The sequence below is a fragment of the Scyliorhinus canicula genome, chromosome 1 (assembly GCF_902713615.1).
Source record: "Scyliorhinus canicula chromosome 1, sScyCan1.1, whole genome shotgun sequence".
NCBI classification, from domain to species: domain Eukaryota; kingdom Metazoa; phylum Chordata; class Chondrichthyes; order Carcharhiniformes; family Scyliorhinidae; genus Scyliorhinus; species Scyliorhinus canicula.
The window spans coordinates 363083-377044 of record NC_052146.1 but is presented as its reverse complement, the minus strand read 5'-3'; the positions used below and the strand labels follow the sequence as shown (position 1 = coordinate 377044).

The 13962-nt window shown below is 51.3% G+C and overlaps 1 protein-coding gene across 1 annotated transcript in view; it reads right to left on the bottom strand.

Annotated features, from left to right (window-relative positions):
- Positions 1–13962, bottom strand: part of LOC119966451 (scavenger receptor class B member 1-like) — a 115639-nt gene that overhangs the window by 84795 nt on the left and 16882 nt on the right. Inside the window, 2 exon segments of the mRNA XM_038798192.1 lie at positions 7421–7434; positions 7437–7561. Coding sequence (XP_038654120.1) covers positions 7421–7434; positions 7437–7561 — 139 coding nt within the window.

Sequence of the window (13962 nt, the reverse complement as noted above, 5' to 3'; positions counted from 1 at the left end):
ATTGGTTGGTCTGAATCTTCTGGTATCGGCCTTCAATTAGACCTCGTGGGCTGCAGGAATTCCTCTGGAGAGTCACTTTCACTTGTACAGACCTCCACCAGATTGACTCGCAGTCTCACTGAGATAATATTAGAATTCTCTACCTGAGAGTTTACAGCTGGTTGTCCGTCCACTCTGCCTTTCTGCCTGGTCTCTGTGCGAGGTTTCTGGCTGTGGTATGAAGATATATCAGACTGGGCTTTTCCCAGCCTTTCAAACAGAGGATTAAACTTTCACAGGCCTCGTCACTGCTTGAAGTCTTTCAAACAGAAATTATTTTCACAGGCTTGGATGGAGAGAGTTTTAAGTCACCAGTCTTAGCTGATAGAGAGAGTCCAGACCTGTGGCTTGCTGCCTTGTAGGTCCAAACAGAAGTGAATTAAATAGTTTTTTTTTCAAGCCTTCCTTCCAGAAGCTTCTGAAGGTTTCCACCAATCAGAATTGGATAAATCCCAGAATTAAAGTGATAAAAGTGTGTCTGTTTCAATGCAAGGAATGTCAGGAAAAAGGTAGATGAAATTAGAGCATGGAACAGTACTTGGAACTACAATGTTGGGAAATTACGGAGACATGGATTTCACAGGGGCAGGAATGGTTGTTCCAGGGTTTAGATGTTTTATGAAGAATAGGGAGGGGGGTAAAAGAGGAGGGGGAGTGGCACTGTTAATTAGGGAGTGCACCACAGCTGCAGAAAGGAGGTGGTTGAGGAGGGTTTGTCTACTGAGTCAGTATGGGTGGAAGTCAGAAACAAGGAAAGGAGCAGTCACTTTATTGGGAGTTTTCTATAGACCCCCCAATAGCAGCAGAGAGATGGAGGAACAATTGGGCGGCAGATCTTGGAAAGGTGCGGAATGGGATTTTCACAGTAACTTCATTGAAGCCTACTCGTGACAATAAGCAATTTTCATTATCAAGTAACAGTGTTGTTGTCATGGGTGACTTCAACTTCCCTAATATTGACTGGAACCTCCTTAATGCAAATGGTTTGGATGGAGCAGATTTTGTCAGGTGTGTACAGGAAGGATTCCTGACTCAATATGTAGATAGGCCGACTGGGGGGGAGGCCATATTGGACTTGGTGCTCGGCAACGAACCAGGCCAGGTGTCAGATGTCTCGGTGGGAGAGCATTTCGGTGACAGTGACCACAACTCCTTGACCTTTACCATAGTCATGGAGAGGAATGGGAACAAACATTATGGGAAGGTATTTAATTGGGGAGGGGAAGTATACTGCTATTAGACAGGAGCTGAGGAGCATTAAGTGGGAACAATTGTTCCTGGGGAAATGCAAAACAGTAATGTGGGGATTGTTTAAGGAGCACTTGCTGCGAGTGCTGGATAGTTTTGTCCTATTGAGACGAGGAAGGAATGGTAAGGTGAAGGAGCCTTGGATGACAAGAGAAGTGGAGCTTCTAGTCAAGAGGAAGAAGGAAGCTTACGTAAGGTTGAGGAAGCAAAGATCTGACACGGCTCTAGAGGGTTACAAGGTAGCCAGGAAGAAACTCAAAAATGGACTGAGGAGAGCTAGAAGGGGGCATGAAAAAGCCCTGGCGGGAAGGATTAGGGAAAACCCCAAGGCGTTCTACACTTACGTGAGAAATAAGAGAATAATCAGAGTGAGAGTAGGGCCGATCAGGGATAATGGAGGGAACTTGTGCCGAGAGTCTGAGGAGATGGGGGAGGCCTGAAATGAATATTTAGCTTCAGTATTCACCAGAGAGAGGGGCCTTGTTTCCCATGAGAACAGTGTGAACCAGGTTAATAGACTCGAACAGGTTGATATTAAGAAGGAGGATGTGCTGGAAATTTTGAAAAGCATCAGGATAGATAAGTCCCCTGGGTCAGACGGGATATACCCAAGGTTACTACGGGAAGCGAGGAAAGAGATTGCTGCGCCGTTGATGATGATCTTTGCCTCCTCACTCTCCACTGGAGTAGTACCGGATGATTGGAGGGAGGCGAATGTTGTTCCCCTATTCAAGAAAGGGAATAGGGAAATCCCTGGGAATCACAGACCCATCAGGCTTACGTCTGTGGTGAGCAAAATATTGGAAAGAATTCTGTGGGATAGGATTTATGATTATTTTGAAAAACCGAGTTTGATTAAAGAGAAAATGCTGGAAAATCTCAGCAGGTCTGGCAGCATCTGTAGGGAGAGGAAAGAGTTAACGTTTCGAGTCCAATGATTCTTTGTCAAAGCTGAGATTTTCCAGAATTTTCTCTTTCGTTTCAGATTCCAGCACCTGCAGTAATTTGCTTTTAACTCATTGCCACTTCTTTTCCAGGAATGCCGACCCTGAAGAAGTACTGCTCTTCTCTCCGAGAGGATTTCCGCAAGTCCTTCCCTCACTATCCTACTTCACTGCTTTCCATTCTCTCTCAGTGTTGGACAAGGTATTTACCAAGACTCGCTTCCACAGCCATATTTCCTTCCTCAGTGACTGTCTTCGTCTCTAACTTACCCCACGGGGATTCCAACTTAAATTTCACCCTGCATGTAACCTCCAGGATTACAGGTACCTCCAGGATATACATCATTCTTCCCACTGCTGCTCTTGCCGCATCCTGAAAGCCACACTCAGTGCCATCCGGCTCCACATGTAGACACTCAACATCTCTTTCCAACAGCACCGTCTTACTCTCTCTGAAAGCTATCCCTGTCCCCAGTTTCATTTCATCCTTCATATCATTCAAAGCCTTAACAAGAATCTTTTCCTGTTTCTTACAGATGGTAAGGAACACAAGCTTCAACAGCTCATCAACACCACAGCCCATCCCAGACCCTCCACCAGTTCCAATCCCTCGTACCCTATTTCTCCCAATCCCAGCCCTTGCCGCATGTTCACCATACCCTCTGACCTTCCCCTCTCGGAGGCTGAGCGTGCTGTTCTCAGCAAAGGACTCAGCTTTGTACCCTCATGTCCCCACCCCAATGTATTCCGGGCTCGACATGATGTTGAACTCTTCTTTCGCCGCCTTCGTCTCCGTGCCCACTTCTTTGGGCAAGAATCCTCCCAGCGTTCCACTGATCCTTTCCTGTGCCTCCAACATTCTGCCTCCAAGTGGACCCCCCCACCGGGACAATTACCCTGCCCTCAATCTTTTCATTGAGTGAGCTTTGACAAAGAGTAATTGGACTCGAAATGTTAGCTCTTTTCTCTCCCTACACTTGATGCCAGACCTGCTGAGATTTTCCAGCATTTGTCTTTCGGTTCAGATTCCAGTATCCGCAGTAATTTGCTTTTATCCAGCATTTGATTAAAGATAGTCAGCATGGCTTTGTGAGGGGCAGGTCATGCCTCACAAGCCTCATTGAATTCTTTGAGGATGTGACGAGACAGATTGATGAAGGTTGGGCAGTGGATGTGGAGTATATGGATTTCAGTAAGGCATTTGATAAGGTTCCCCATAGTAGGTTCATTCAGAAAGTTAGGGGGCATGGGATACAGGGAAATATGGTGTCTGGATACAGAATTGGCTGGCCGAAAGAAGACAGTGAGTGGTAATGGGTGGAAAGTATTCTGACTGGAGATCAGCGACCAGTGGTGTCCCGCAAGGATCTGTTCTGGGACCTCTGCTCTTTGTGGTTTTTATAAATGACTCGGATGAGGAAATGGAAGGTGGGTTAGTAAGTTTGCCGATGACACGATGGTTGGTGGAGTTGTAGATAGTGTCGAGGGTAGAACTGGGCTGAGAAGTGGCAGATGGAGTTCAACCTTGATAAATGTGAAGTGATTCATTTTGGAAGGCAGGATTCATGGAAGTGTTGAGGAACAGAGGGATCTTGGAGTCCATGTACATAGATCCCTCAAGGTTGCCACCCAGGTTGATAGGGTTGTTAAGAAGGCGTATGGTGTGTTGGCTTTCATTAACAGGGGGATTGAGTTTAAGAGCTGCAGCTTTATAAAACCCTGGTTAGACCACACTTGGAATATTGTGTCCAGTTCTGGTTGCCTCATTGTAGGAAGGATGTGGATGCTTTGGAGAGGGTACAGAGATTTACCAGGATGCTGCCTGGACTGGAGGACATGTCTTATGAAGAAAGGTTGAGGAAGCGAGGGCTTTTCTCACTGGAGCGAAGAAGGCAGAGAGGTGACTTGATAGAGGTGTACAAGGTGATGAGAGGCATGGATAGAGTGGATAGCCAGAGACTTTTCCCCAGGGCGGAAATGGCTGTCACGAGGGGACATCATTTTAAGGTGATTGGAGGAAGGTATAGGGGAGATGTCAGAGGTAGGTTCTTGGAACCTTGGAAAATAGGAGACAGGTTTAGATAAAGGATCTGGATCGGCGCAGGCTGGGAGGGCCGAAGGGCCTGTTCCTGTGCTGTAATTTTCTTTGTTCTTTGTTCTTTACACAGAGAGTGGTGGGTGTGTGGAATGCACGGCCAGCAGAGGTGGTGGAGTCAGAGTCATTAGGGACATTTAAGCGACTCTTGGACAGGCACATGGACAGCAGTAAATTCAAGGGGTGTAGGTTAGGTTGAACTTAGATTAGGATAAATGGTCGGTACAATGGTACGGGCAGCACAGTCAATTAGTGGTTAGCACAGTTGCTTCACAGCTCCAGGGTCCCAGGTTCGATTCCCCGCTGGGTCCCTGTCTGTGCAGAGTCTGTATGTTATCCCTCTGTCTCCGTGGGTTTCCTCCCACAGTCCAGAGATGTGTGAGTTAGGTGGATTGGCCGTGATAAATTGCCCTTGGTGTCCAAAAAATATTAAGTGGGGGTTACTGGGTTACGGGGATAGGGTAGATATGTGGGCTTCAGTAGGGTGCTCTTTGTAAGGGCCGGTACAGACTTGATGGGCCGAATGGCCTCCTTCTGCACTGTAAATTCTATGATGATTCGCCAACAACATTGTGGGCCGAAGGACCTGTACTGTGCTGTACTGTTCTATGTTCTATGTTCTGTTTCATGTTCTGTTTTATGTTCTATGTTCTGTTCCATGTTCTGTTCTATGTTCTATGGTCTGTTCCATGTTCTGTTCTATGTTCTATGTTCTGTTCCATGTTCTGTTCTATGTTCTATGTTCTGTTCTATGTTCTATGTTCTGTTTTATGTTCTATGTAATTCCAGAAGCGCTGACTGGCTGCTGGCCAAGTCCATCAAAATGACATCACAGGACCCTACTATAGCTCACTGCACTGAGGGGAATCCCCTTGGACCAGTTCAAATAGCAGCTTGCAGCGGGGGGGTTTCAGTTCAAAACCAAAGTCTGCAGTTCACAGCCAGCCAGGCAGGAATTAAAAAGGGAAACAAGGATTGAAAAGAGGTTCCTTACAATAGTCATTGAAAAAAAGTTGCATTTTGGAGCTCTTCACCCAGAACATCCCATTGGCTGTTCTCACTCCTATCAGTTGTCAGATTTACATGTTGCTGCCTGAAATTGGGCCTCTGCATATAGTTTACACCTAATTCGCCAGATACAATTCCCCAGGTGCGGAATTGAAGAAATTGAGAGAAACAATTGCCGAGACTGGGAGCGAGGTGAACACACGGAGCGAGATTATAGAATTTACAGTGCAGAAGGAAGCCATTCAGCCCATCGAGTCTGCACCGGCTCTTTTGAAAGAGCACCCTACCCAAGCCCACATCTCCATCCCCATAACCCAGTAACCCCACTCAACATTAAGGGCAATTTATCATGGCCAATCCATCTAACCTGAACATCTTTGGACTGTGGGAGGAAACCGGAACACCCGGAGGAAACCCACGCAGACACGGGGAGGACGTGCAGACTCCGCACGGACAGTGACCCAGCCGGGATTCGAACCTGGGACCCCGGAGCTGTGAAGCAACAGTGCTAACCACCATGAAAAATGTAATGAAAATGAAAAATGAAAATCACTTATTGTCACGAGTAGGCTTCAATGAAGTTACCGTGAAAAGCCCCTAGTCTCCACATTCCGGCGCCTGTTCGGGGAGGCTGGTACGGGAATTGAACCGTGCTGCTGGCCTGCCTTGGTCTGCTTTAAAAGCCAGCGATTTAGCCCTGTGTGCTAAACCAATCACCATGCTATCGTGCTGCCCACTTATCTAATGGAATCTAACTTATCTAAGGAGATCTAATGGAAATGAAACAGAATCCAGTCTCGAATGTGTTTAGCTGGGTACTGCAGTGCGGAGAATGATGCCGCTACCTAATGGGATTCTGTTTTATTACCCCAGCCCAGGCTGCATTTAGTCTCATTGCCTGCACGGGTTCCGCTCACCACCCCCTCACGTAAATCCCGGAACCCCCCAACGCGCCTATATGGGGGTCATTGAGCTACCACATCCTACCTAATAAGGACAGGACACCCCCAGGTCTGAAACTCAGGCTAAATGCCACCTGTGCACTTTGGCAGTGCCAGGCTGGTACATGGTGTGGCACTGTCAGGGTACCCAGGTGGCACTGTCAGGGTATCAGTGGCAGGGGCAGTGCCAGCGTGGCACTGTCAGGGTACCCAGGTGGCACTGTCAGGGTATCAGTGGCAGGGGCAGTGCCAGCGTGGCACTGTCAGGGTACCCAGGTGGCACTGCCAGGGTATCAGTGGCAGGGGCAGTGCCAGCATGGCACTGTCAGGGTACCCAGGTGGCACTGCCAGGGTATCAGTGGCAGGGGCAGTGCCAGCGTGGCATCTGGGGTGTGAGGGTACCACCCTGTCCAGAGTCCAGCCACCCAGGGGTCCCCAATCCCCAGGAGACCCTCCCAAGTTTTGGTACGCCTGGTTTGTGCCGACCAGAACTAACCGGCGCACATTCAGGGTCTCCGCAGTGGGAGGGTTGGACTCTGCCCGTGCGGAACTCCAGCGACTGCATCTCAAAGTGCTGCAGTAATTTGTAGATCAGCCAGATCTGGATCCGGATCGCAATGTTTAGCGAGATCCCGTTAGATCTCACTCGCGGTATCCGGCACTGTGGCAAAGGAAGCTGAAATCCCTGTGGGGCGGATTGACCATCACCCACTGTGTGCCAGTGACGGGCAGCTGTCAATGAATCTCAGTCTTTGCTGTTTCCATAACCAACAATCTTTCTCCCCTTCAAGTGTTAACTTAATTCCCGATTGGAAGTTATTCCCTGTGTGTATTCCCGATCACAAAACAAATCACTGAATAAAAAACTTGTCATCTCCCTTCAGTTTACCAATTATTTTAAATTGGTCATGATTTTAAACATCTTTATTAAATCTCCCTTTAACCTTCTCTGCTCCTCAAGAACAATCCCAGCGTCTCCAGTCTCTCCACGTTAGCTGAGGACCTCTGCACTCCCCACAATAGCAGAACCATTTTCACATGTCACAAATATGTTATTATTCTCAAAGATGCAGAGAGCTATTCCAATCAGATATAAAGTTATTGTAAACTGCAGCCCCAATCAAGCTGCACACAATGATACCTACCAGAGCGAGCATGTTGGCAAGACTAGCTCATCACTCTCATTGCCAATTGATCGTTCAGGAACAAAATGAAACTGGCGATATGAACGATATGAAACGGTGTAATTCTCATGAAAGGTTATGTTGCCTTTTGGTCGATATTCCCTGTGAAAAGAGAAACGTGGCAGTCGTTACAATATTTAGTTTTATTTTCAAGTTTGATGCATTATTTAATCGGAGGTTTCACAACCATGAAAGGGTTATTTTTCGCTTCTGTCTTGACAATTCTGTTATATTGTTCACCATCTTCAGTAGGTCCTCACTTAAAACAGTTTGTTCCTGAAAAGTGCGACTTTAGTGAAACAATTTCAAGTCAATCAGATTTTCCCATTGAATTTCGAAGTTGGACTTCGAGTTTGAATCTCAAGGATTTTCTTCAGAAGAAAACAAGAAAGCATTGCACCCTGAAAGCTAAAATACCTCACATTACTAAACTTCTATCTTGGTAACTGAAATAACTTTCAGATTATAATCAATTCTTAAAAATCAGAGAAATAATAACCTTTTATTGTCACAAGTATGAAGTTACTGTGAAAAGCCCCTAGTCACCACATTCTGGTACCTGTTTGGGGAGGCTGGTACGGGAATTGAACTGTGCTGCTGGCCTTATTCTGCATTACAAACTAGCTGTTTAACCCACTGAGCTAAATCAACCCTTTCTTTCTACTTCACACCTGCTCGCTGCACATTTAATGAATGTCCCGCTTGGTATACATCTAATTCCTCCCTCTCAGCGACTCTGATTCTCTGACTCCGACTCTCAGCGACTCTCAGCGACTCTCAGTGACTCTGATTCTCTAACTCTGACTCTCAGCGACTCTCAGCGACTCTCAGCGACTCTCAGCGACTCTGATTCTCTAACTCTGACTCTCAGCGACTCTCAGTGACTCTCAGCGACTCTCAGCGACTCTGATTCTCTAACTCTGACTCTCAGCAACACTCAGCGACTCTCAGCGACTCTCAGCGACTCTCAGCGACTCTCAGTGACTCTCAGCGACTCTCAGCGACTCTCAGCGACTCTGATTCTCTGACTCTGACTCTCAGCGACTCTCAGTGACTCTCAGTGACTCTCAGCGACTCTCAGCGACTCTGATTCTCTAACTCTGACTCTCAGCAACTCTCAGCGACTCTCAGTGACTCTGATTCTCTGACTCTGACTCTCAGCGACTCTCAGTGACACTCAGCGACTCTCAGCGACTCTCAGTGACTCTCAGTGACTCTGATTCTCTAACTCTGACTCTCAGCGACTCTGATTCTCTGACTCTGACTCTCAGCGACTCTCAGTGACTCTCAGCGACTCTCAGCGACTCTCAGTGACTCTGATTCTCTAACTCTGACTCTCAGCGACTCTCAGTGACTCTCAGCGACTCTCAGCGACTCTCAGCGACTCTCAGCGACTCTCAGTGACTCTGATTCTCTGACTCTGACTCTCAGCGACTCTCAGCGACTCTCAGTGACTCTCAGCCACTCTGATTCTCTGACTCTCAGCGACTCTCAGCGACTCTCAGCGACTCTCAGCGACTCTCAGCGACTCTCAGCGACTCTCAGCGACTCTGAGTCTCTGACTCTGACTCTCAGCGACTCTCAGCGACTCTCAGCGACTCTCAGCGACTCTCAGCGACTCTGATTCTCTAACTCTGACTCTCAGCGACTCTCAGCGACTCTCAGCGACTCTCAGCAACTCTGATTCTCTGACTCTCAGCGACTCTCAGCGACTCTGATTCTCTGACTCTCAGCGACTCTCAGCGACTCTGATTCTCTGACTCTCAGCGACTCTCAGTGACTCTGATTCTCTGAACTCTGACTCAGTGACTCTCAGCGACTCTCAGCGACTCTCAGCGACTCTCAGCGACTCTCAGCGACTCTCAGTGACTCTGACTCTTCAGCGACTCTCAGTGACTCTCAGCGACTCTCAGCGACTCTCAGCGACTCTGATTCTCTGACTCTGACTCAGTGACTCTCAGCGACTCTCAGCGACTCTCAGCGACTCTCAGCGACTCTCAGCAACTCTGATTCTCTGACTCTGACTCTCAGCGACTCTCAGCGACTCTGATTCTCTGACTCTGATTCTCAGCGACTCTCAGCGACTCTGATTCTCTGACTCTGACTCTCAGCGACTCTCAGTGACTCTCAGCGTCTCTCAGCGACTCTCAGCGACTCTCAGCGTCTCTCAGCGACTCTCAGTGACTCTCAGTGACACTCAGCGACTCTCAGCGACTCTCAGCGACTCTCAGCGACTCTGATTCTCTGACTCTGACTCTCAGTGACTCTCAGCGACTCTCAGCGACTCTGATTCTCTGACTCTGACTCTCAGCGACTCTCAGCGACTCTCAGCGACTCTGATTCTCTGACTCTGACTCTCAGCAACTCTCAGCGACTCTCAGTGACTCTGACTCTCAGCGACTCTCAGTGACTCTCAGCGACTCTCAGCGACTCTGATTCTCTGACTCTGACTCTCGCGACTCTCAGTGACTCTCAGCGTCTCTCAGCGACTCTCAGCGACTCTCAGCGTCTCTCAGCGACTCTCAGTGACTCTCAGTGACACTCAGCGACTCTCAGCGACTCTCAGCGACTCTCAGCGACTCTGATTCTCTGACTATGACACTCAGTGACTCTCAGCGACTCTCAGCGACTCTGATTCTCTGACTCTGACTCTCAGCGACTCTCAGCGACTCTCAGCGACTCTGATTCTCTGACTCTCAGCAACTCTCAGCGACTCTCAGCGACTCTCAGCGACCTCTCAGCGACTCTCAGCGACTCTCAGCGACCTGATTCTCTGACTCTGACTCTCAGCGACTCTCAGCGACTCTCAGCGACTCTCAGCGACTCTCAGCGACTCTGATTCTCTAACTCTGACTCTCAGCGACTCTCAGCGACTCTCAGCGACTCTCAGCGACTCTGATTCTCTGACTCTCAGCGACTCTCAGCGACTCTGATTCTCTGACTCTCAGCGACTCTCAGCGACTCTGATTCTCTGACTCTGACTCAGTGACTCTCAGCGACTCTCAGCGACTCTCAGCGACTCTCAGCGACTCTCAGCACTCTCAGCGACACTCAGTGACTCTGACTCTCAGCGACTCTCAGCGACTCTCAGTGACTCTGATTCTCTGACTCTCAGCGACTCTGATTCTCTGACTCTGACTCTCAGCGACTCTCAGTGACTCTCAGCGACTCTCAGTGACTCTCAGCGACTCTGAATTCTCTGACTCTGACTCAGTGACTCTCAGCGACTCTCAGCGACTCTCAGTGACTCTGACTCTACTCAGCGACTCTCAGCGACTCTCAGTGACTCTCAGCGACTCTCAGTGACTCTCAGCGACTCTCAGCGACTCTCAGCGACTCTCAGCGACTCTCAGCGACTCTCAGCGACTCTCAGCGACTCTGATTCTCTGACTCTCAGCGACTCTGATTCTCTGACTCTGACTCTCAGCGACTCTCAGTGACTCTCAGCGACTCTCAGCGACTCTCAGCGACTCTGATTCTCTGACTCTGACTCAGTGACTCTCAGCGACTCTCAGCGGACTCTCAGCGACTCTCAGTGACTCTGACTCTCAGCGACTCTCAGCGACTCTCAGTGACTCTCAGCGACTCTCAGTGACTCTCAGCGACTCTCAGCGACTCTCAGCGACTCTCAGCGACTCTTCAGCGACCTCAGTGACTCTGATTCTCTGACTCTCAGCGACTCTGATTCTCTGACTCTGACTCTCAGCGACTCTCAGTGACTCTCAGCGACTCTCAGCGACTCTCAGCGACTCTGATTCTCTGACTCTGACTCAGTGACTCTCAGCGACTCTCAGCGACTCTCAGCGACTCTCAGTGACTCTCAGCGACTCTCAGTGACTCTCAGCGACTCTCAGCGACTCTCCAGCGACTCTCAGCGACTCTGATTCTCTAACTCTGACTCTCAGCGACTCTCAGCGACTCTCAGCGACTCTCAGCGACTCTGATTCTCTGACTCTGACTCTCAGTGACTCTCAGCGACTCTCAGCGACTCTGATTCCTCACTCTCCTCCTAAATGACCCTCTTATTGACTGATCTGATCTCTTCACACATCTTCTCTACTGAATAGTACGTCTGCTTCACCCGATGTCTGTGTCTATGTATTTAAATTGTGAATTTATGTTTGCCCTCTGCTTTTTTCATGTATAGAACGATCTGACTGGACTGTACGCAAAATACCTTTCACTGTCCATTGGGACATGTGACAATAATCAAATGCAAATCCACCAGCTCCACCAGCTCCACCAGCTCCACCAACTCCAGCAGCTCCAGCAGCTCCAGCAGCTCCACCAGCTCCAGCAGCTCCACCAGCTCCAGCAGCTCCACCAGCTCCACCAGCTCCAGCAGCTCCACCAGCTCCAGCAGCTCCAGCAGCTCCACCAGTTCCAGCAGCTCCAGCAGCTCCACCAGCTCCACCAGCTCCAGCAGCTCCACCAGCTCCAGCAGCTCCACCAGCTCCACCAACTCCAGCAGCTCCACCAGTTCCAGCAGCTCCACCAGCTCCACCAGCTCCAGCAGCTCCAGCAGCTCCACCAGCTCCAGCAGCTCCACCAGCTCACCCAGCTCCACCAACTCCACCAGCTCCACCAGCTCCACCAGCTCCACCAGCTCCAGCAGCTCCAGCAGCTCCACCAGCTCCACCAGCTCCACCAGCTCCAGCAGCTCCACCAGTTCCAGCAGCTCCACCAGCTCCACCAGCTCCAGCAGCTCCAGCAGCTCCACCAACTCCACCAGCTCCACCAGTTCCAGCAGCTCCAGCAGCTCCACCAGCTCCAGCAGCTCCAGCAGCTCCACCAGCTCCACCAGCTCCACCAACTCCACCAGCTCCACCAGCTCCACCAGCTCCACCAGCTCCAGCAGCTCCAGCAGCTCCACCAGCTCCACCAGCTCCAGCACTCCACCAGTTCCAGCAGCTCCAACCAGCTCCACCAGCTCCAGCAGCTCCAGACTCCACCAGCTCCACCAGCTCCACCAGCTCCAGCACTCCACCAACTCCACCAGCTCCACCAGTTCCAGCAGCTCCAGCAGCTCCACCAGCTCCAGCAGCTCCAGCAGCTCCACCAGCTCCACCAGCTCCACCAGCTCCAGCAGCTCCACCAGTTCCAGCAGCTCCACCAGCTCCACCAGCTCCAGCAGCTCCAGCAGCTCCACCAGCTCCACCAGCTCCAGCAGCTCCACCAGCTCCACCAGCTCTACCAGTTCCACCAGCTCCACCAGCTCCACCAGCTCCACCAGCTCCAGCAGCTCCACCAGCTCCACCAGCTCCAGCAGCTCCACCAGCTCCACCAGCTCCACCAGCTCCACCAGCTCCACCAGCTCCACCAGCTCCACCAGCTCCACCAGCTCCAGCAGCTCCACCAGCTCCACCAGCTCCACCAGTTCCACCAGCTCCAGCAGCTCCACCAGCTCCACCAGCTCCAGCAGCTCCAGCAGCTCCACCAGCTCCAGCAGCTCCACCAGCTCCACCAACTCCACCAGCTCCACCAACTCCACCAGCTCCAGCAGCTCCACCAACTCCACCAGCTCCACCAGCTCCAGCAGCTCCACCAACCTCCAAACCAGCTCCACCAGTTCCAGCAGCTCCAGCAGCTCCACCAGATCCAGCAGCTCCACCAGTTCCACCAGCTCCACCAACTCCACCAGCTCCAGCAGCTCCACCAACTCCACCAGCTCCAGCAGCTCCAGCAGCTCCACCAGATCCAGCAGCTCCACCAGTTCCACCAGCTCCACCAGCTCCACCAGCTCCAGCAGCTCCACCAGCTCCACCAGCTCACCAGCTCCACCAGCTCCAGCAGCTCCACCAGTTTCAGCAGCTCCACCAGCTCCACCAGCTCCACCAGCTCCACCAGCTCCACCAGCTCCAGCAGCTCCACCAGCTCCAGCAGCTCCACCAGCTCCACCAGCTCCACCAGCTCCACCAGCTCCACCAACTCCACCAGCTCCAGCAGCTCCACCAACTCCACCAGCTCCAGCAGCTCCACCAACTCCACCAGCTCCACCAGCTCCACCAGCTCCACCAGTTCCAGCAGCTCCACCAGCTCCAGCAGCTCCACCAGCTCCAGCAGCTCCACCAGCTCCAGCAGCTCCACCAGCTCCACCAGCTCCACCAGCTCCAGCAGCTCCACCAGTTCCAGCAGCTCCAGCAGTTCCAGCAGCTCACCAGCTCCAGCAGCTCCACCAGCTCCAGCAGCTCCACCAGCTCCACCAGCTCCAGCAGCTCCACCAGCTCCAGCAGCTCCACCAGCTCCACCAACTCCACCAGCTCCACCAACTCCACCAGCTCCAGCAGCTCCACCAACTCCACCAGCTCCAGCAGCTCCAGCAGCTCCACCAGATCCAGCAGCTCCCCAACTCCACCAGTTCCAGCAGCTCCACCAGCTCCAGCAGCTCCACCAGCTCACAGCAGCTCCACCAGCTCCACCAACTCCACCAGCTCCACCAACTCCACCAGCTCCAGCAGCTCCACCAGCTCCACCACTCCAGCAGCTCCAGCAGCTCCACCAGC